The sequence below is a fragment of the Thamnophis sirtalis genome, unplaced genomic scaffold (genome assembly GCF_051295495.1).
Source record: "Thamnophis sirtalis isolate CommonGarterSnake01/CBP01778 unplaced genomic scaffold, rThaSir2_p1.2 scaffold_6, whole genome shotgun sequence".
Taxonomy (NCBI): Eukaryota; Metazoa; Chordata; class Lepidosauria; order Squamata; family Natricidae; genus Thamnophis; species Thamnophis sirtalis.
In genome coordinates this window covers 80,977,610-81,001,535 of record NW_028261386.1, presented here as the reverse complement: position 1 = coordinate 81,001,535, position 23,926 = coordinate 80,977,610, and the positions used below count along the sequence as shown (strand labels likewise).

Below are 23,926 nucleotides of genomic sequence, written 5' to 3'. Positions count from 1 at the left end.
CCATTGCAATTTTAAATATTTTTAATTTCATAATCAGTCTTTTTCCAATGGAAGGAACATTGAAATAAGATAGCCAATCAAAATAACCCCAATATCAGCTTTAAATCTCTTTTTCATTATGTATTCAAAGGACAGATAAGCAGCAGATTGTTAAATATATTATATGTCACTCAATCTGACCACTTTACATCACTGGCATAAAATGTATTGTGTATGACTGTTGGTTTACCAAAAATCTCAGAGAAATGACTCAGCAGTAGAGGCATCTAAGCATTTTCAGAGTTCTAATTTCTGGAGAAGGCAAAAAGAGCCAGATCTAGACTGGGGTACCTCTTGTGATCTAGCGAGAGAACACAGCATTAAGCTCTCAACTCGGGCCAACATGTTCTTATTCAGCTTCCTCCATGGCCATTACTTAGCAGCAGGTAGGTCCTAGGGCTGCTCAGAAGGATGGAAAGCCTGGTCTCCTGCCCTTGGGGACTATCTGTACCAAGCATGACCTAGAGAAATGAAGCATGTGCTTCCCAGAATAATCTACAATACGCCATCCCATTAGAAGATGATTGGCTTCCCCAGGAGCAAAATTATGGCACCAATTGGTTTTCCTACAAATTCTTACAGCCTCACTTCTTACTTCCTTAGCAAGCAGATTGGGAGTGATAAGAGTTGACATCTTATGAAGAGAATTAAAAGCTATCCTTGGGGAAAATGCGAGACAGACATTAAGGACAAGAGATTACACTGTCTGGAGACTGAAGGGAGCATGAGGAAGAAATTCAAAATCAGCCTGCCCTGGTTTGGTTTAGGATAAGATGGAACAGAAATAAATGTAGGCAGGCTTTCAAGATTTTCTTAAAATACTCTGAAACAATAAAGTAAGTAGCATTTCTGCAATCCCTGAAGTGTCTATTTCACTATTTTGAACTTTTATTGGCCTTGCTTCAAGGGCAGAGTCCAACACAATGTGCTTCCGAGATATTTTATCCCTCAGATGCTTAACATATATTTTTAGAACATATTCTTATATCAAAACCAATTTGATTTTTTCCATAACTGTAAGGTTTTATTTAGAATATTTAAACTTTCACTATCGTTTGAAAACTGCAAAAAATATTGCAGAATGCCTTTTTCAACTTATGTAACTATACTGAATTTTCAGCCTCTATAAACCCACTGGCATTTCAGCATGAATATAATATTGCTTGTTTCCAACTGTATTTATTTCTTATGTACTATTAAATATTTAAGAAAGGGAGACTATTTTGGGTATTTTATAATATTTTCCAAACACTAAGCCATTGTGTGTGAAAAAGTTTTTAAAAAGTAGAATAAAATCATTGCCCTTTGAGTGCTAGTATGAAGATAGAACTGCCTATTTATTCTCAAAATATTTTATTGTATATGATTTTCTACCATGTGAGGAAAAATCAAATTCATAAAGCTGGCAGTTGTCATAGTCAACCATTTAAATTCTATCTATTTACTGGAAAAAGCAGAATTTCAGAGCCCAATTGGTCTATATAAGATAAATTTAAAAAGACCACATCTGCAAATTACTGCATCACAGTTTAGGTTGAGATGTTGTAAATTGCCAATTTCTATTTATATATATGAGACATCATGACAATGTCTACCAGCACTAAAAATTTCAGACTAAGCATTTCTTGCCTTTATACTATTTTTAACGTAATTTGGAATAATATGAATAATCATTTCTACCGACTAAATGCAACAAATCTTCAGGTACATTTACCTTGGAACCCAGCTTTGAGAAGATGCATGTAAATATCTTCTTCAAGGTCACCTAAATCATACTTTGTATCTTGCTCAAATTTTATAAATTGTGTTTAATTTCAAGTATGCCTTGCTGAAACAAGCTTCTTTCAAGCTTACTAACATAATTAGTCTGATTAATTATATTAATAATCCTGGTCATGCCACACTCTTTGTATAAGTATTTGGCATCAACTAATAAGAAAGATGTTTCTGGCACTCATTTCGCTTAAATGTCTGTTATAGATAAAAACCTTATTACAATTCATTCGCATGATGAATGAAAACAAATATGCTCACTTTGGCATTCATGATTTATGCTGTGTTTTGTGGCACCTAATGATGGAGTTTTAGTCCAAAACACATAGAAGGCACCGGTTATGTAACCAGTCATGCTGAACATGACATAATTCATTCTAAAAATATTTTCCCCTTTACTCTATTGTATACCTCCCACTATCTTATTATTTCTTTGTTAATTTTAAGGCATTTGTCTTACTGTTTTAATCTTCTATAATATTGTTTTATCACACTGGATGTAAACTGTCCAAAGTCATGTGACAGTGAGATGGGAAGCCAATAAATTTGATACATAAATAAATAAAAATAAAACATTCTATAAGTATTTTATTATGTATATATTCTTCCCAAATTTTGAATAAATGTATTTTTATATAGCACTATTATTTCTGTCGTGATGGACTCTTGTGACGAGCCGATTGACAGATGTTGGAAGCAGTTAGCTTCCTCCCATAATTGGGGCTTACCAGGGGTTGTGACACTAATATATACCTTCTTCCCTGGCTTCAGCTGATAAGGAGGAGACCTGTGGCTTGATGGCTAAGACATTTGCCTAAGATGCAATACAGCACAGGTTCGAATCCCAGTAAGGGTATGGCTAGCTGATGAGAGCTAAATAGCTTGAAATAGATCTATACTAGTCTCCCTTTATTTATTTATTTATCATATATATATATATATATATATATATGTGTGTGTGTGTGTGTGTGTGTGTGTGTGTGTGTGTATGTGTATGTGTACGTGTATGTATATGTATATGTATATATATATATATATGTATATATGTGTGTATATATATATATATATATATATATATATATGTATATATGTATATATGTGTATATATATATATGTATATATATATGTGTGTGTGTGTGTGTGTGTGTGTGTATGTATGTATATATATATATATATATATATATATATATATATATATATATATATATATATATATATATATATATATATATATATACTGTCAAACTATAATGAATCAATGTCTCTCAGATCACTAGGAATAATTCAGAATGTGGAGGTTTATATCTAATTTAATTTTGCTTAGTTATAAAATATTTCAAACCAATAAGGTATTTTAAAACCAGAACACTTACACCCAACTATGCAAAGCAGCTGACTAAAGTGTCTTTCAAATTTCACACTCAAACTATTTAATATTGCAACAGCTGCTTTAGTCATTTGTTTGTCACACTTCAATAATTTTTACTTTTATTTACAACCAAATCACATCTATGATAGCTTTATGATTGCTCGTAAGCTATGATATTTAATGTAAACGTGTCTAGGAATCAAGAAGAAAAAGGTCTGGCAATTTAAAAGGAGGTTAATAAATCTTCTTGAGAGAGTATCTTTCTCATTACTTCATATGTTAAGATCATTTCCTGCTACTAATTACTCTCATTTCTAATCACTACATTCTAGATCTAGAGTCCCCAAAGTTGACTTTAAAAAGGGAAGAAGGAATTATCATATTTAAACAACTTTAATGATATAATTTGTTCTTCAATATAAATTTCCATGCTAGTTTGTACATCATGCAAAAATCATGATTTTTAAAAAGTGCATAGTGATTTGTTTTTACAATTTACAAATAATAATGAGTTATACATCTTGCTAAGCCAACCCATCACCCAATAAATTACTAGAATATTATATCAACTTGAACAATGTTATTTGTGTGTTATCAATTTGCTACTTGGCACTGGCAGTTCTCTGTATGTTCTTCTGTCTAGCATGTCATGTTCTTAGGTAAACTAAGTCAATCTATTTTTTGCCCTTCTTCTTTCTGACATGCTCATAATTCAGTTACTAGCTATGTTTAGCTTTTTCTATAAAGAGAAAATATAGACCTGGGTTTTGTCTTATCAGTATGAAGGCTAAATATTTAATTATATTCTTTGGCCTCTGTCCTATACATTCTTACATTAGAGCTTACTGTTGAGTAGACATCTATAAGATTATACCATATAACATCTGGTATATTCAAATTCACCAGATACGAATGTCAATATATCAGAATTTTATACCAAAATTTTAGATTTCAAAATTCACAGAATTTTGAAATCTAAATTCTATCCTATAATTTCACAGCTTTAGGTTTAATGTCACTAAACATCTTGCATAAATTATGACAGTGAAATCAGTTAAATTAATGTGAATTGAACTATGATTAATGTAAGAAACTATGTGCAACTGTTCATGTTTGATAAAAAAGTAAAACAATTCTATGAATTAAAATCTATGTGCCATTTGAGGTTTTCAATTTTAAATATGCTCATAAATTCATTGAAAGAGGCTTGTTATTAGCAAGACTGTTACTTATTACATCTTTCAATATATTTTTAGTATTTGACAATTAAGTACGTCAAAAACTTTTATACACCTACAGAAAGATACATCCACAAAGTGAATATATGAATCACTACTCTGTAGTGATTCATATATTTGACAATTAAGTACGTCAAAGACTTTTATACCCCTACAGAAAGATACTACATCCAGAAAGTGAATATATGAATCACTACTCTGTACAGCATTAGACTATAAAGTAACAGAAGCATTACAATATATCCATTATATACAGCCCTGGGGGTGTAGTGGTTAGAGTGCAGTATTGCAGGCGAACCTTGCCCACAGCCAAGAGTTTGATCCTGATGGGGGCTCAAGGCTGATTCAGCCTTCCATCCTTCCAAGGTAGATAAAATGAGGACCCAGATTCATATAACAATGCACTGACTTTCAGTAGGCTTCTGGATGCAATTAAAGCTGCTACACATCCACTGCCAGGGTATTTGAGGGACCACATTTCTACCATCCCATCAGAGCTAGAAGAGAAGACATGCTCTGGATTCCCTCTATTTAAAATTATCATCTTCCTGGACCAAAGGGTCCTGCCTTCTCAATGGCGCAACCTGCCCTGTGGAACAGCTTCCCACCAGAAGGTCAGATGGCCTGTTAACCTTTGCAAGATATTGAAGATTGATCATTTCCTAGGCATTCAGATCAACGGGTAGATGGTGACACCACTGACGGTGAGTGGGATTAACAATTTATTCTTGGGCATCAGAGGGATATGTTAGGGTAGTTTGTTTTAATTCTGTAAACTGCTCAGAGGTGACTTGTGTGAGAAGGAGAGCAATGAAAATGATATAAATAAATAAAATATTCTCCCACATGAGGTTGGCTATACACTGAGGTCATCACTGGAAGTCCTCTTTCAGATATTCCTTTCTGATTTTTAAACCGTGATGAAAAACAAACATGTAAAAGGGTCTCTCCTTTTCTCCAATTAAGGCTTAAATACCTGGGTTACAAGCAGAGGTGGTATTCAGCAGATTCTGACCAGTTCTGGAGAACCGGTAGCAGAAATTTTGAGTGGTTCAGGGAACCAGTAAATACCACCTCTGAATGGCTCCGCTCCCAGCTATTCTCTGCCTCTCGAGTTCCAGCTGATTGGTAGGAAATTGGGATTTTGCAGTAACCTTCCCCTGAAGTGGGGAGGGAATAGATATTTTGCAGTATCCTTCCCCTGCCACACCCACCAAGCCATGCCCACAGAACTGGTAGTAAAATTTTTGAATCCCACCATTGGTTGCAAGACTCCTGTCAATTATTAATGGCAGGCATACAACACAGAAATTATTTAATCATGGCTACCCTATCCCAGTTGTCTGAATTTATGTCACCCAAATTTGGTAGACTTATCTCAGACTATTAAAAATTCATCCAATAATAAGCAAGCTTTTCAAATTTTAATCCTCTTAGTTTGCACAGGATATCTACTCCTTAAGAGAAGGAAACAATTTTTGATTATCTTTATCAATCATCTGCAGTGGGAAGCAGACAATGATCTAATCTCAGCAGCAACCTACTAGTATTCCCATGTAATATATATTTAAAAATAAACAAAAATAAAATAGGTGTTTTAATATGGGTTATACAAAATTATACTGGCATATAAAAGTAAGCATAAAGAGTGGAGATATTATTTCCCATTTTTGTTCTACAGACCTTCTTAGAATAGCAGAATTAGGAAAATGGATTCAAATGCCTTACAAAACACAATATAAAATCTTTGTCCTAATAGGGTACAAGTTGTTATTTTCAGATTTATAAATTCAGTCTCCAGTTTTATGTTTTATGTCTCCAGAAAATGAAATTCTTAACTCTCAAAGCCAGAAACAGTCTGTTCTACAGATTGCCTGCTCATCCATAATTCAGGACTATAGACTAAAAAAAAAAGTATTATACATAAGCACAACAGAAGTGAAATCTTTTAAAACTCCTGCTTGATCTACCTGACTTGCAGGAGGAATCAGCTATTACAAACTGAACCCTTTTTGTTTTGAGAAGTAAGAAAATAAGCAAAAAGATTTAGAATATACTAATAAATGCTATATGTCTCTCCCAACTTTGTTCTTAAACAGTATGAATATGTGTCAATACTATTCAATATAATTTGAATTACAAATTCAAATATTTAAAGAAACCAATTTGTAAATATATTGCAAAATATTAGCCTCCATTTCTTCTTTATGGCCAACAATATTCCAGTGGACAATGATAAAAAATTAGAAATCTAAATAGGCAAAATTATAGACTGTCAAACTTCTTGGAATTCCTTGAAAACTTAATTCTCTCTATGGATACTAGAGTATTCTTGAGAGGACAGCAGAAAGAAAGAAACAGATGCCACTTCAGAAATAACTTCAGAAAAGTGAATGTAGCATATAGGAGGAAAGACTAATCAAATTTTAAACATTCAGGTTAGATACTTAAAAGTCTATGTATTTAGGCTCTACACACAACAGATCCCTATGTTTCACCAAGAACTCAAAATAAACCTTTTATGTTCTGTTTTAATCACTTACCTTGGAGTCTCTGCATCACTCCAGCAATATCTCGAGATGTTCTTCCTGCTAGTCTTGAAGATGCCACTGTGCCACGTGGCAATGGTGTTGTTTTTTTCTGCATGGTTAACTATCTGATGTGATGTTTCAACAGTTCTTTTTATAAAGCATTAGTTGCAGAATGGCATGCCATAGCAAGTCATGGCAGCTTTAAAAAGTAGACACATAGGTGTCTGGCTTGGTACTGTTTTAGGATTGTTCTCATCCAGTAACTTGCAATTCAGGCCTGAAAAGATATAGAAATGCACAAGAAAGTTTGAGAGAACACCTATACATTGGTATAAAAACAGTTTCCAGACTTTCACTAGATCAGACATTTAGAAATCTGGTTGATTGGCTTTTCCATGTGACTTAATATCATGAATTGCATTGGTAAAATACAACAAGAAATCGTGTACTACATCAACACTAAGAATTACAAGTTATTGCGAGCTTATATTTTGAGCAAACCTTAGAATTCACATTAATGCAACACAGTAGGTCAAAATGTGAAGTTTAATGTCATTATTCCAGAAAGGTTTAAGTGGTTAGAAAATGAATATAATAGAACACACTATTTAATGGAGATCTCAATTACTTTGAGATTGCAACCGAGACTACTATAATAACAATACCAGAAAAAAATTATGTGCTTACACAGCTTAAAGACATATTTGTTTCCAAAAAGTGACTGATACTTGCACATTTTCACAGAAAATTTGTTATGCTCTAAAATACTAGATTATTGTTTATTTAGGAAATTCTCATTTTCTTGTTCTAGCTGAGAATAGCAGAATTACTGAACAAATGCCTCATAAAAATCAATACAGTGATGATAGAAATAAACAGGTTCCTTTCGAAAGGCTCATATGTGAGGAAAGAAAGGTATCTGAGACCAGCTGAGGCTCTCATAAATGTTTTCATCCACTTTACTATTTTACATGCTTTTTACTACATATTTGACAGAAGTACCGGGTAAGGAGTGTGGGGGTGCTGCAGAGGAATGGAGGAGCCGGAGGGGGGGGGAGGCTATGGAGGCCTGACAGAGCCTGCATGCAAACGTGTTGTGACCCGCCAGCGGCCAGCAGAGCTAGCAGCAGAGTTGGACAGTGGGGAGGTTGGGGAGGAACATTGGCCAGTCCTAGAGTCTGGGGAATGCTCAGTCGAGGGCTCTGCATCGGAGACAGAGAGGGGATCAAGGCCATCTGGTAGTTATCTGCTGCCTCCAGAACCTCCAGAGTCTGACATCAGTGAGGCAGAAGAACAGCAGGAAAATGTTCCCAGAGTGCGCATGCACAGAGCTTCTAGAAGGCAAGAACAATTAAGAAAACAGGGTTGACTTGGGAGCTTTTTCAAGCTTTGAAAAGTTCTGTATGACTCTGTGCTAAGTTTGGCCTTTCTCTGCATTTGGCAATTACCGTATTTTTTGGAGTATAAAATGCACCCTTTTCCCTCAAAAAAGAGGCTGAAAATCTGGGTGCGTCTTATACACTGAATACATCATTTTTTGCCTCCCGAAACCCCGCCTCCTTCAACAAAATGGCTCTGCAGAGCCTGTAGAAGGCTTTCAGAGAGCTCCCGGGGGCTGGGGAAGGCAGAAAGGAGTGAAAAATGGGCCATTTTTTGCTCACTTCCCCCCCAGTCCCCAGGAGTACTCTATAAGCCTCCTAAAAGCTATGCATGCAATTTTTCATGAAAAACCGGCCATTTTCTGTTCGTTTTGGGGAGCCCCACCCTCCGGGAGCACTCTGCAAGCCCCCTAAAGGCTATTTATGCCTTTTGGAGGGGAACGGGCCCGTTTTTGTGAAAAACGAACTGTTTTTGGGAGGTTTGCAGAGTGCAAAAACTTTTTTTTTAATTTGCCTCTTCAAAACTTTGGTGCGTCTTATACTCCGGTGCATCTTATACTCTGAAAAATACAGTAGGTCTCTGGCAGCATTCCAAGGAAGATAAGGTGGGTGTTTATCAACATTCCCCTGAAAGACTGTAGCAACTCGAGCAGACATCTGTCAGAATCTTCACAGACTGTTTGTGAAGCCTTGTGGACTGTGAATGGCCATAATTCATAGCCGTATAAATAAAAGAGGGTTTTTGGGACTAAGACTGTGATTTATGCTTTCTCAGGAAGGTCAGAAGGGCAAGGAAGGCCTGATGCAGGTTGCTCATCAGTTGAGGGAGGGTTGGTAGAGGTTCCATGCAGACCGGAGGGTGCTAGAGGCAGGACCAACTTCCGAACTGATTTGCAATCATCCCTGCTGGCTTCCCCATTAAATTGCTTGTGAGAAGTCAGCAGGGAAGGATGCAAATGGCAATATTGTGATTGTAGCACTCTGCAATGTTGTAATTGTAAGCCTGACCTGAGACTCCAGATCACAATCATGTGACCCCATTTCAGCTGCAATGGTCAGAACATTGAGAACTGGTCATACGTCTATTTTTTTCAGTGCTGCTATACAGGTAGTCCTCGAAATATGACCATAACTGAGCCAAAAATTTTCTGTTGCTAAATGAGACATTTGTTAAATTAATTTTGCCTCACTTAGCAACCTTTCTTGCCATAGTTGTTCAGTGAATCACTGCTATTGTTAAATTAGTAACACGGAGTAAGTGGACCTTGTTTGTCAGAAGGTTGCATACAGTGATCACATGATCCCAGGACACTACAACTATCAAATATGAACTAGTTGCCAAGCATCCAAATTTCTACCGCATGACTGGGGATGCTGCAACAGTCGTAAATGTGAAAAACAGTCATAAGTCACTTTTTTCAGTGCCGTTCTAACTTTGAATGGTCACTAAACTATTATAACTTGATGACTACCTGTAATTTTGAGCAGGCACTGAACAAATGGATGTAATTTGAAAATTTAAAAACTTTATTAAGATGAGCTGTTGATAGTTAATTGATAGTTAATTTTATCAAGTTTATCCACTTTACTAGAGTGTACTAAAGGTCTTTCTCACCTACTATTAAGGGAGGGTCTTTCCCACCCACCTCCCTTGTCTCAATTAGCAGACAACTATACTGGTATGAAACTGCTGACTTTCATGCTAATGTCTATCCAGCTTCCATTGTCACTGTTCAGCCCTGCTTAGAAAAGCTGAACTGATTAACACCTTACGGCTGGATGATAGAGTTTATGGAAGGGTTGAAAGGGAAATGTATGTGTTAGACACTACATTTATACGCAGGGGTGTCAAACTGATGGCCCACAGGCCGGATGCATCACACGCAGACCACCCCCACCCCAGCTCCGCAAATGGAAAAAACATTGCAAAACATCACACGACGGCAATGTGCCATGAGGAGTTTGACACCTGTGATTTATAGCAATACTATTAAGAACAACTTAAAACTAACTCATTTATGGGGTGGGGATAAGACGAGGGCAATTGTGAAAACAAGGAAGAAAATAAACCATCTCAGTACATGATTATGCCAGGATTAAGTACAAGTAGGCACAGAGTCTAAAATTTGCAACAAACAAGCACATTTCTAAGCAAAAGAAGATTCCTACGCACAAATGTGTGGAAAAGATTTGTTATATAATACAAAAATCTATGTTTATCTTAAAAGATAGAAACTAAATTGTAATGGATAGATAAAAGAAAAAATATATAGAGGATACTACTTTAATAGAATCCTATGTCCATTTCAGCAATATGAAAAATTCAGCAAAATCACCATGCAATAATAAATTTATATTTAGTCTTGTTTATATTACTTTATTTGATACAAAATACAACTGACTTTATAGGATGAAATATTGCATATACTTGTGGCCAATTTTGTATGGTACATGAATTCCTATAGTATTTTAAAGCTACTCATAAGAAGAATCACAGGTAATTAGAATATCAGATGTACTGTCAACTAATCCAATGCCTTGCAAGAATCTATTAAACCATCCCCAACAAGTAGAAATCTCCAACAGAGTGGATTTTATCTCAGGGTTTTCTTGAGTCAGCTTAAGTATTTAATTTCAACCCCCTTTGATTTGTCTAGCCTTCAATTTCAAGAGATAACACCTCTTGCACGTGACATTTTCTATTTTGCAAGTTAAACATCTCTCTTTTATAGGGTTTTTTTGTGTGTGCATGATCTATAGCTCTTTGATTAGTCTTCATAGGGCGTGGACCTATTCCAATTATGAATCTGATATCCTCTGAACCATCTTTACATTTTATATATCCTTTTTTTAAGTTTAATGCCCAGAAGAGGATTAATAATTAATATTTTATTAATTTTTATTTATTTATTCATCAAATATATATGGCTGTCTATTTCACAAAAAAATGACTGTGGGCAGTGCAAAACAATGGATACTACTCATTGTGCTACCTAAACCCTTTAAAATCTTGAAACTGTATGAGAGTTAGCCACCTAACTCTTGAGATTTGTTACATAAAACTAACATCTAGATTTATCTTAAAACAAATACAAATAAGGCAACCAAGGAAATTGTAAATTACTGCCCATTATCTAGACTCAGTGTTTCTGATACTCTGCATTGCAGTGCATAACCCTTTTCAATCACTGTGTAATTCTATTTGTTCATGTCCAGCCGATGGTTAGCTAAAACCCCTAGATCCCCTTCACAAGCCAGGTTTCTCCAATCCTATGCCCATGTATTTGGCATTCCCTGCCGCTTGATCTTACATCTAATATAACTGAGTATCATCCTGTTTGGATATGGCCCAATGTTCAGGACTGTAGGGGTCATTTTGAATCACGATTTTGTCCTCTAAAGAGTTAGAGCTTGGCATCATCTGCAAAATTCATAAATATTTCATCTTCTAGATCATTTATAAAGTTGCTGAGCCACACAGATTGATGGGCCATTTACAAGTGCCTTTTGGGTACGCTTCAACCTACATTTATTCATCCTGCCCTCAAAAATATCATGAGATACTTTGTCAAACATTTTACAACGAATCCTCATTTAATAATCACTTGAAGTTATGACAGCGCTGAATGAGTGGTTGTGATGGCCCCATCGGAAGCTGATTAATAGGAGGAGCAAGAACTAAGACCATCCAATGGGGATTGCATGTCTCTCCAGGAACATCCCAAGAGCCCAGAGGCTGAGGACAATGGAGTGCCGGGCCTATCCAGCATTGGAGGAAGCGGTCGACTGGACAGGGAGATGCTTGACCTAATGAAAGCAGGTGATATATAATAGGATAAATGGCCGTCCTTGAATCAAGATCTGTGACTGACTTGTCTGTTTTTCCCCACAGATATATCAAATTTCATTGTGATATCGTTATTTTCCCCTAAGGAGCCTAATACCTTAGGTTCACTATCCAACAGAGTTTGACTGTTGTCATTTAAAATCTGTTTTTTTGAAATAAAAAAATAATTTTATATGCTCATGGTTGAAAACTAGATATTTTTTCTCTTGAAAAGTAGGCGGATTATTCTGGTGAATAGACTCTTGTATTGTTAATGGCTCTCAACTCTTTTACAAAGGAAAAATATAGAGTCTATTCACAAGTTATATTCACCAAGCCCAATCCTGCATTTCTGGGATAAGATGGGATGCAAGTAACAGTTATTATAATAATTGTGTTATTACGATGCCCTTTGGATGCTTAAATTAAATAACTGAATGTTCCCAATATCAATTTAAAGCAATTATCTTCACTAGAATGGAAATTATGCTCATCATCACATGCGGAACATGAAAATGGACATCTGAGTTCACACAATATTTTTCTCCAGTCATGTTTTCATCTTACCCTCAACAATCTGGAAACACAGGATGAGAACAAGGTGTTTAAAAATAATGGAATGTGAAATATAGCATACTTTGTTCATGAGTCACAGAGTGCGAAAGAGATATTTAGGACATCAAGTCTACCTCCTTCCATTAAATACAGGAATTCAAATTAAAGCATTACCAAAATGTCTTTCTAGCCTTTTTTGATCATATCTAATGAAGGAGAATTCATCACCCTTTTAGGTAAACTGCTATTTCAGTTAGGATTTTTTCTTACCCTTCTCGGGGAATCTGCTTTCCTATAATTTATGAACATTATTCCATTTCCCATATTCTAGAACAGCCTTTCTCAACCATTTTATCCAGAGGAGTCCAGAAAAGAATTTTCAGGTCTCAGAGAAGCTCAGGCATAAAAATATAAAAATCACAACAACACAATTCACTTCTAACCTACACAATCAACATTTTGCAAAGTTTATAACAGCAGAGCAGTAGGCTGGCAGCTGATTTGAGATCCATAAACTTCTCACCGCTGCAAGTGCTAGCATTGCAGAATGCAAGAAGTTCAAAAAAGGCTTACTTTTTTCGATCCCTGTCTCGTGCGCCATCCCTAGCAGCCTCCTATGACACCTATAGTATAAATTCCATGGAGCCCAGTTAAGAAAGGTTACAGGGGTGGGCAATTAATTTTCTCAAGGGGCCACATGAGAAACTGGGACTGTTGTGGAGGGCCAAATCAATAGGACCAACACATTACTGTGAAGGTGCATAGGTACGCATGCAAATACATAAATTGGAAAAACAAAACAGAACAGTCCCTTTCAAAATAAAAGCAATGCAATTGTATTCCCTACATGCCATCCATACACTTTTTTACATTCAATCTCTAATTTCAGAGCGATCCCATGAAGGGCAGATGGGAACAGCCGAAGAGCTGGATATGACCCAAGGCCTGTAAAATGCCCAGGTCTGCTCTAGAATAATGCAGAAACAGTCATGCCCTTCTTTCTCTGCTCTGACAGCTTTTCGTGTATTCAAAAAGTGCTATCATCTCCCTGAAATAATTCCGTCTGAAGGCTAAACATATCTAGCCCTTCAGTCTCAATTTCCATTCCTCCTTGATAGGAAGAACAGCACATAATGACTTGTGGCATGATATCCTAAAGCAGTATCAATTGCCTGAAAATCGAGATAATCTAACTTGCTGTCTATACATATATCACTGCCTATCTTGACCATCTTTCGAGAAAGGCTTTGCACAATTGCACACGCTGAAATTTTTAGCCCAAGAGCCAAAATACTGTTACATAGTGCTACTCTGTATATCTGTGATGGTGGACCTATGGCACACGTGTAACAGGTAGCATGCAGCAACCTTTCTGTGGGCACACGAGTCGTCACTCTAGTTTTACTCCACCACACATGCGCGCACGTGCCTCCTGCAGGCCAGCTGGTCATCAGGTCTCTGCCGTGCATGCGAGGGAGTGGGTGTGTATGCAAGGGGGTGGGCGCATAAGGGGCCCATGTGCACATGTGAGGGGGCCCATGTGGCATGCGCACGCATGGGACGGAGCGCATGCACAGGGTCATGTATTTGAGGGCACTGCATTGCATTTGGTTTGTTGGGCACAGGCGTGTACATTTGCACGCACATGTACACACTTTGGGCACGCACTCTGGAAAAGGTTAGCCATCACTGCTGTATATAGTTGATGTTCAGATCTCTTCAGCACATGTTATTAATCCAGGACAAGACAATCATGTTCCTGTACCAAACTAACACTAAATCCAAACCCATAACATTAGTTTTGGCACAGCATTAGTAAAAAAAAACACCTTCCTCCAAACCATAATATAAAATCAAAGGAGTACTAAGAGCTTCAGCATATTAAGAAGCCCGATTATTTTCCATTGCTACTCATTGAAAATAATCTTCAAACCTTTATTTGTAATTTTTATCCATATGTAATGAATATAAAACTATTTCTGGTGAATGAGCTATGTCAGAACAAAATATCAATACAAAAAGTACTGTGGCAATCAGGGCAAGTATTGGTTTATTATAACACATTCCATTTTCTAAAGATGGAAATAGAGATTTTGCCCTAACAGTAAATGAGTCTCACACTCATGTGCATACACAAGCGCAGTATTAAAATTTTCTAGCAAGCTGTTCAAGTGTTACCAAAAATGAAAGTTTAGTTGAAATTGCATGAGTATTTTTCTCTGAATGTATATCCAGAACTAAATAGTAAATCCAAAGAAACACATGCAAATATATGACTGCAGCTATAAATGGCAATCCTGCTATTGCAACCTATTTGTCAGAATCAAAGATGATTGATGCAGAAATGTATGGTAATAAGACATAATGTGAGACATATGAATATAAAATTAATAGGGTAGCATAAGATAAGTTTGTTTCTGGTACTCCGGAATTACATATCTTGAGATATAGGGTTAAACACAGTTACATTAGTTACCTTTCAAACAGAAAATATTTTACTTTCCTTAACTAAGGCCCCGTATTATATCATCTTACATAATTTGCTAATACAGGTAGTTGTTGACTTACAACAGTTCATTTAGTGTTGCTTTAGTTACAACGGCACTGAAAAAAATGATTTATGACCATTTTTCATGCTTACGACTGTTGCAGTATCCCCATGATCACATGATGAAAGTGTAGATGTTTGACAATAGACTCATGTTTATGACGGTTGCAGTGTCCCAAAATCATGTGATCACCTTTTGCAACCTTCTGAGAAGCAAAGCCAGTGGGCAAGCCAGATGCACTTAACAACTCTGTTACTCACTTAACAGCTACAGTGACTCATTTAACAACTGTGGCATGAGAGGTCGTAAAATGGGGCAAAACCCGCTTAACAACAGTCTCATTTAGCAACAAAAATTTAGGGCTCAATTGTGGTTGCAAGTCAATGGTGGGTTCTGGATCCCAGTGCAAACGGTATGGTGCAACGGGGCTGCCCCCCCCCATAAACGCATGCAGCAGGCACATGCATACTTACCACCCGCAACACTCCGCAATGCCTCCGTGACGCTCCAGCTGCTCGGCAGAGCGTCACGCAGGCACCGTACGCTCATGCACCTGCGCGAAAGTCCCGAAAACTTCAAATACCAGTAAGGAGCACAGGTGGGCCCTCCAGAGCACCGTACTGGAACGGTACCTGGTGCTCCCAGCAGGCACCAGTACGCCCATACCAGACTGGACCGGTCGTAACCCACCACTGTTGCAAGTTGAGGACGACCTGTATAGTGAAACTGAGTTAAACCTAAAAAAAACTGAATACATTTACTCTGAATTTGAGGGAACCTCTTTCTGCCCCATCATCCCAAGGTGGTTTAGGGAGAAAGGCATTCAGAAACAATAATTCTTTTGTTCTTCTTTATCCTTCCCAACCCCAGAGAATGTTTGAAAGGAATTACATAAAAAGAGCTCAAAACTCTGCCTGTCTGTCTGAAAATCAGAAAAGAATGGGATCTAGTTTGGTATTGGAAGAGAAGTCAACAAAAGAAAGACCAAGTTCAAAAATGAGCCAGATCTGGCTGGAGGCTGTGGAGCAAAAAATCCAGAAAAGAGATTTCACAGTGCATCATCGTGGGAGAGGAAGCTGGCATTGGCACAGAATATTGCTCACTGTTACAATCTAAGCCCTCCCTTCAGGTCACATGACCCCCCCTCCCCAGGCAGAGCTACGATTAAGGGATTAATTGAAAAGAATTCAGTAATCATGCTCTGCATGTTTTCCCTAATTTGTTCTTTTTTCTATAAATGGTTGAAAACAGAATTTAGAGATACCCAGTTCTAGTCCTGTTTTACTCCAAGGGTGGGATGGTCTCATCTCTTTTTCACAGAAGTGGCCTTATTCACATACCTATCTCCAAATAATCTCTTCACAGTCGCTTGTAGATATATTGCTACCATGTTGAGGACTCAAATATTCTACTCCATTTAGTCTGTACACTAAAATAACTTATTTGTATGTTTCAATAGATGCATTTTTTATAATGCATACTTACTTCGAATGCTTATTGTTTATTTATTTATTTATTTGGATATTTACTTCCAGTCACCTCACTGAAATAAGCATACATTTATAAGAACATCTGCTTTCATTTTATCAAGCTGAAAACATAACTTTTCCAAAAGCCTACAAACTTTATGAATGGTTTAAATTTAAGGTAAGGATGAATTCCTGTTCTTCAAAAAAAAAAAACCCAGATTTTTTTGGAAATCTGTTAGGCCTTCTCCCTTATTTGTCAGATTTTCCTCTATTGGAAAATGATTGGATAAATTATAGAAGCTGACTCATATTACTACTGTTTTGTATTTTACTCATAACAAAACACTCTAAACTCTATTAGGTGTTCACAACCATATGTCTACAAATAAAAGCCACATAAATCCTTTTGAAACTGAAAATTCCTGGAAATTTATTCAAGTTGTTTTATAGGTAAAACTAGTTACACTGTTAGGATCATCTGTATAAGATATTGCATGTTGTAGCAATCTATAGAGGAGGGTTTTTTTAAAGTATTAGTTGACAAAAATGTTTCATAGGATCCTCTGACGAAAATAAACGTAACTTCCTGAGATAACCTCCTACAAATCTGAACTGCATTAAATGAATTTGGTCATTGAATTCTCAAAGGCAAATAGCTCAACAATTTGGTGTCAGTTACTATGTCTGCTTAAATGTGAATATGTATTACTGCTGGTAGCTCCATCCAGTACCAATCTAACACTTATTGTCGAAACTGTGTTGAAGGTACTACAAATTCAACAGTCATTTGACAAAACGAAAATAAGCAAAGGGGGGGGGGGGAGTGAGCCAGTTCTTCCTGGGAGAAACTTGTCCTATTTTCAGTTACACCAATTGAATACCAAGATTCAGAATCACAGGTGCATCTGCTGTGCAAACTGCCCATCTTGGCAACCTTCCAGCCCTCCTTCAATGGAGTTGATTTTTTAAAATTTATTTTACTCAATTTGGAACCCAACATTCCCACACTCCAGATTTAGCTTTAGAACCCAATTAAGTCAATCATCCTTAAATAAATCATTTCCCCCGCATCCCCTTAGCCGTTAGCCAAGTCACCTCGGGTCCAACTCTACCAGGGGCTCAAACTGCTTTGGGGGTCGCCGGAGCAGCGACAGATTTCGTTTTGGAGGTACAGCATCGATCACCCGCACGGGTGCACATTTTTAACTGCAACTCGCCCCTTTAACTCCGGAAATGCCCAAGGCTTGCTGTACCTGCCCCAATTCAAGCTCATCTCTCTTTCCTTTCACGGACATGACAGCGCAGAAAGCAGAAGCATCGCCTGCAAGCAAGGCAGGCGGAGAGAAACCGCGTCGCCCGTACCTTCTTCACGTTCCGGGGCGGCCGGCGACGGTGCTGTCCCTCGCCGCCTCTCCAAACTCTCCTCTTAAAAAACGACACGCCTGACCCCACAAACCTCCCGCTTGAATCTCCCAGAGCTCCGGAGCGGCCGGAAAGCCCCGGCAGGTTCCCTGGTTACCGAGGGCAACAATCCCAGCCCAGCGACAGCCGCGTACACGCACACACACACACACATACACATATATAAAAATGAACACCCAGACGCGCACGCAGCCACCGAGAGGTATGGCAGTACTGCACCTAGCAGCGAACGGGTCTCGGGAAGCCCCGCCTCTTTCTCGCCTCCCTTAGCGGAGCACGCAGGGCTCTTCTTCCTCCAGCGTCTGGCTTTTTTTTTAACTCCCTGCTCGGGAGGGAGGCTAGAAAGGAAGGCAGGCAGGAAAGAGAGCAGGTGCGTGCGCCTCTATTAGGACTGGGAGGGGGGGGGAGAGGGAGAAGTGGAACTCAACGGCCTCTCCGAGATAAGGCTGAGAAGAGATGCTGCGCCAGAGCCAGGCCCGGACGGGTCTGGGCCGGCGGGCACGCGTGATGCCGTCCTAGGGCGCCGTGCAGGCTCGGCGTGCCCTATTTGAGTCCGAGGAGCCAAGCGCGCGCCTACAAGGGAATGTTTCCCTGTGGCAATTCCCCGCCAGCGCAGTTATTGGGGCATTTGTGGCCCGTCGGGAGCGGATTCTCTCCCTCCCTTTCTATCTCCCTCCCTCCCTCTCATCCCCTCTCTTTCTCTCCCTCCCTCCGTTTCTTTCTCTCCCCCTCTCTCTTTCTTCCCCCTCCGCAGAAATATTCCTCTGCCTTCTCTTTAATCGAGCGGTTTAGCCGCAGCGCGTACAATACAATTCGTGGCTAGGACGAGCGTGTAACGTTTCGGGGGGGGAGTATGATGTATATGTATATAAATATATATAGGAGGAGAAAGAAGAACCTCCATTTTTTTTATACCAGGGCAGTGAGCCTCTCGCGTGACCGAGCTACATCGAAGAGGAGCGAGTTACGGTTTGGGTAGCAAACGTGCGCCTCGCTTTCCGAAGGGCCACCCAAAAGAGGAACCCCTGCAAACAACAACAACAACCCCGATTCATTTCTTCCACTTGCACTTGAAATGTCAGGTGCACATCACATACTTTCACTCTGCTTAACATAGCAAGTCGTGGCATCTTAAGTCTCACTACTTTTATAGGTAGACCTGGCGATGTTGTCTCTTGGTCTGCCTCTCATGAAACTTACACAGATAGTCCTTGACTGAGCATCGCGATTGGGACCAGAATTTCCGTTGGCAAGCAAGGGCGAACCTCTCACGCTTTTAATCTTTTTTTTCCTCTTTGGGCCATGGTTGTTAAATGACTCCTTGCAGTTGTTAAATGACTCCTTGCAGTTGTTAAGTGACTCACAAGGTTGTTAAGCAAATCTGGCTTCCCCTATTGACTTTGCTTGTCAGTAGCCATCTGGGAAAGTTACAAATGGTGATCACATGACCCTGGGACACTGCAGCCATCATAAATAAATGCCAGCTGCCAAGCATCTGAATTTTGATCATGTAACACTGGGGAGGCTGCAACTCTCCTCTTAAGTGCAAGGACAGGCTGTCAGCCACTTTTTTCATTGCCATTGTAACTTGGAATGGTCACTGAACAAATGATGATAGATCGAGGATCCGCTGTGCAGCCTTCCCTTTCTGAGATTCTTTTCCCCCCTGATTTTTGTTTTGCATTATTTATTTATTTTTTCTATAAAGCTTGTTAAGAAAAGCACATATATTTATTGGTAATAAAATTGTTCTGCAGATTGTTGTGCTTCTGTACTTTTCATACGACACACATTTTTGTGGTGCTTGATAAAAAGGTCATCGATTCTCAATTCCAATCAAAACTGTTTGGGTGTTTGGCATATTTTTTTAATTTTGTAAATTTGTGTTTTCCAATAAAGTACTTCAGCCACAAATTCAGTCATTGGTGATTTTAAAACTATACTACTATACTGGAATATGCTTTATTGGTAGTTATTAGGATAATTTGAAAGTACTTCTTGGAGAGGTGGCATTCTGCCAGTTTGCCTGGTTCGGGTGAACCCGTAGTGGCGGCAGGAGGCTCCGCCCACCTGCCAGATGTCATCATGGACATTCTGCGCATGTGCACAAAGTTCTGCGCATGCACAGAAGCACGTGTGAGCGAAGTGAGCACGCACATGTGCACGCTCCCAGTTCTTACCCGGTAGCGAAGGTAAGAGGATTTCATGCCTGACTTCTTCTTTTTTTTGAATTTTTTTTATTATTTTAATTAAACAAAAACACACACACAAAAAATCATCTTTCGTTACATCTTGTAGAAAGCGTATCGATTGGTTACAAATACATTCCGTGCGTTTCTTCCACAATCCCTTGAACTTCATTCAAATCCAATTGTACATTTTAAATCAAAAAAGAAAAATTATGTATTTTACTATCCCTGTACCACAATTTTCATTTAATTACCATTATTTGAACATGTTTTTATCTAGAATCATTTGTATTTAAAGACACAACCACCTACTGGCATTCATTTGCAATTTCAATAAACCTCCAATAACGTTACACCTTTATGACCTATTCTGAAGCAAATTCAGTTAAGTAAGATATCTAAGCATTCCCCCCCCCCCATAAGACACCTATATGTATAATTAAATATTATCCATCAACATTTCTTTATTATTATTATGCCTGACTTCTTGCTATAGCTAGATTAGAGATGCCTTACTGTCTACATCTTCTAAAACAGTATCCCTCAACTCTTCATGGACACATCCTTGTAGTTTTCCAGGCAGCTATACGGAAACCACTCTGCTCTGGAATTTCCCAATCTTAGTATTACTTGGCAAGTCCCAACCAAGTACTAACCAGAGAAAACCCCACTGGGTCTCCCAGTCCTAACAAATTCCCACTCTGATAGTGTCAACCAAATGCTGCCACCTGCGGGATCCGACCTAGTTTCTCAACTTGGTATGCTTCAAATGTTTGGTTACAACTATCATCATCCTCAACATGGCCATTACCGAACTGGAATATTAGTTCTGCACCATCTTTACCAGTATGAGCAATCTAAAACATTCCATTTGAGTTCTAAGACTAGTTTTTACTGGGAAGCAGAGAGGGGAGTAATCCACTAAATAAGAGAAGTTGTCAACATTGGAAAGAGGTAGTATTGTTTTTCTTGAAAAGGACAGTGGTATCTTTGGAAAAGGCAATTCCTGTGTTAGACAACTTTGACCTACTGTGCAATCTTCCCATTCTGAGATTCCCCCACCCACTAATTTTGTTTTTGTTTATTTTGCATTTTCTATTTTGTTCTATAAAACTTGTTAAGATAAATATATATTTAATGATCTTTTAACATCAGAATCTAGGTTGATCTGAGGTGGAATGTATGCAGGGAACCAACTCCTAAATCTTCTAGTGGCATTTCATACTACTGGCCACACCTATAAAAGTTTCAGGCCACCCAGAAGGGGTTGATCACTGAATGTAGTCGATGTTTGTAGCCATGTGTGAAATGGAATACTTTTCTTTCTCCACCTCTGTTTAATATTTGCATAAAACTGCTGGGAGAAGTCAGCTAGTAATTTGAATTGAGGTTTAGCAATATATCAATGGTGCTCTAGCTCCTTGATGGCAAACCTATGGCACGTGTGCCACAGGTGGCATGCAGAGCCCTCTCTGCGGGAATGCTGAGAGCGCAGCTCCACTGTGCATGTGTGTGTGCCTCCCACTGGCTAGCTGGTTTTCAGGTTTATGCTATGTGGGGGAGGGGTGCATGCAGGAGATGTATGTGCATGTGTGGGGCGGGGCAGATGCATGGGGGTCACGTGCGCATGCATGGGGGTGGGACACATGGGTCGCATTATGGGTCCCCACACACTTTTGGCACATGACAAAAAGGTTAGCCTTTACTGCTCTAGCTGGTGATGTATTGGAAATCTAGAACTGGTATTTGAAGGCTGTGAGAATTTGAAAGGGAAAAAAACTATTTAAAATTGAATCCAAGCTAGACAGAATTAACAGAATAACAGAGTTGGAAGGGATCTTGGAGGTCTTCTAGCCCAACCCCTGCTCAAGCAGGAGACTCTAGACCAGAGGTCGTCAACCCACGGCTCCGGAGCCGCATGTGGCTCTTTTAACACTGCTGTGGCTCCCTCCTTTAATTCCTCTGCTGTAGAGAGACTCGGTCGACGCCACTGCTGTTGCTGCCTCCATGGGCCGCTGCTTTCGCAGTGTCTGGCGCAGCACAGTGAAATTGAGCACACTTCACAATGGGGGAGACGGGGTCCCCTCCTCCTCCTGGAGACCATTACGACACGGAGCCACAATGCAACCCTGCCACACACACCCCTGGCAACAGCAGCAGCAATGTTGGCCATGGTTCAGAGCAGGCCATTGTGTCAGGGTGGAGAGCAGGTTACATGCCCAGTGCCAACAAAGGCCAGAAGTAGCTGCCCACCATTTCCTGCTGCAATCTGTTGGGCACAGAGACACAGAGACAGATTCAGCTTGATTGGGCTCCCTCTCTCCGACTTTGCTCAGTTTTCCAAGGATTCAGCGGACACTGCTATGGTGATGGTGTGGCGGGTTGTCCCGTACTGTGCCTGACAAGCGTCTTCAGGGACTCCCGGGGACTATATTTCCCAGCCCATTTGGACCGAGTTGCAGGATGCCCATGCGTCCCTGTGTGAGTGTGCTGCTGCTTGGGATGATGCTTCTCTTAAGTGTATGTGGCGATCTAAGCCGGCCACCTCATGGTGCTGTGCTGTAACAGCCTGACAGTCACTCCTTTTCCAATGCAAGGTTTATTTTTGTATCTTTCCAGAGACATAGAGAATGTAGCTGATGTTCCTGTAGGCTTATTCCCTGGGAAGTGGAGGGTGGGGAGTTGGGGAGAGAGGGAGGGAGAGAGAGAGGTGTGAATAACATACCTGAGGCCAAGTGTGGTAAGAGATGGCTGGGAGTGTAGGGGTGAGGCGGGGCAAATAATTGAATAACCAGTTCTCTGCCCTAATGACCAGCTGGATATGCATGACTGGGGGTGTGGGTGACATGTGACTGGGTGGAGGTGAGTAATATTGAGTTGGCTACACCCACCCAGTCACACAGGTTGTTAAATTATTGTCTCCTGGTGTGTTTTTTTCTGTGGGAAACGGGTCCAAATGGCTCTTTGAGTGTTTAAGGTTGCAGACCGCTGGCCTATACCATTTCAGGCAAATGGTTGTCCAATCTCCTTTAAAAATTATCCAGTGTTGGAGCACTCACTGTCTGGCTCTCTCTCAACTCCAGTAGACTTACCCAGCTACTGCTGGATAAGATGAAGATTGTTTATTTCAGTGACGTGTGGTGACGGTTACCGTTGGTGAGGCAAGAGCACAGCAGCGGCGAGAAGCAATGTCCCCGCCGCTGTGTCCGACAGGCATCTCACGTTTATGGCGGACATAAACACGAGACGCCTGTCGGACACAGTGGCGGGGGTGTTGCTTCTCGCCGTTGCCGCGCTCTGCCGCCTCACCCTCCACCTCCTACGTCCCCACCGCAGGACTTTCCAAAAGACTCGGGCCACTGAAAGTCAGTGTCTGACTTTCTATGGAGAAAGGCACGTGGAAATCCACAATTGCAACCTGACCAGGGGTTGCAGTCACTAGAGGCAAGGGAGGCGGGGCCTCCTGAGGGAAAGGAAAGAATTTTAAAGAATTTTTTAAAAATAATTAAAGCCAGGATAGTTGCTACCAGATTCCAAGTCACAGTGGCTTGGTGTCTACTTAGTGTTAACCAAAGCAGGAGGCAAGA

General features: G+C 39.5%; 1 protein-coding gene across 3 annotated transcripts in view; it reads right to left on the bottom strand.

The window, feature by feature from the left end:
• The window catches only part of SYNE1 (spectrin repeat containing nuclear envelope protein 1), a 373,011-nt gene extending 354,794 nt beyond the window's left edge, over positions 1-18,217 (bottom strand). For 2 of the 3 annotated variants that reach the window (XM_087718279.1, XM_087718280.1), the window contains exons 1-2: positions 18,091-18,216; positions 6,963-7,227 (exon numbers count right to left, since the gene is read on the bottom strand). In XM_087718279.1, coding sequence (XP_087574405.1) covers positions 6,963-7,065 — 103 coding nt within the window. In that variant the 5' untranslated portion in view covers positions 7,066-7,227; positions 18,091-18,216. Of the gene's footprint in view, positions 1-6,962; positions 7,228-18,090 lie in introns of all 3 variants that reach the window. The other variant, XM_087718281.1, reaches the window with a different exon arrangement.
• Positions 18,218-23,926: the final 5,709 nt, after the last annotated feature.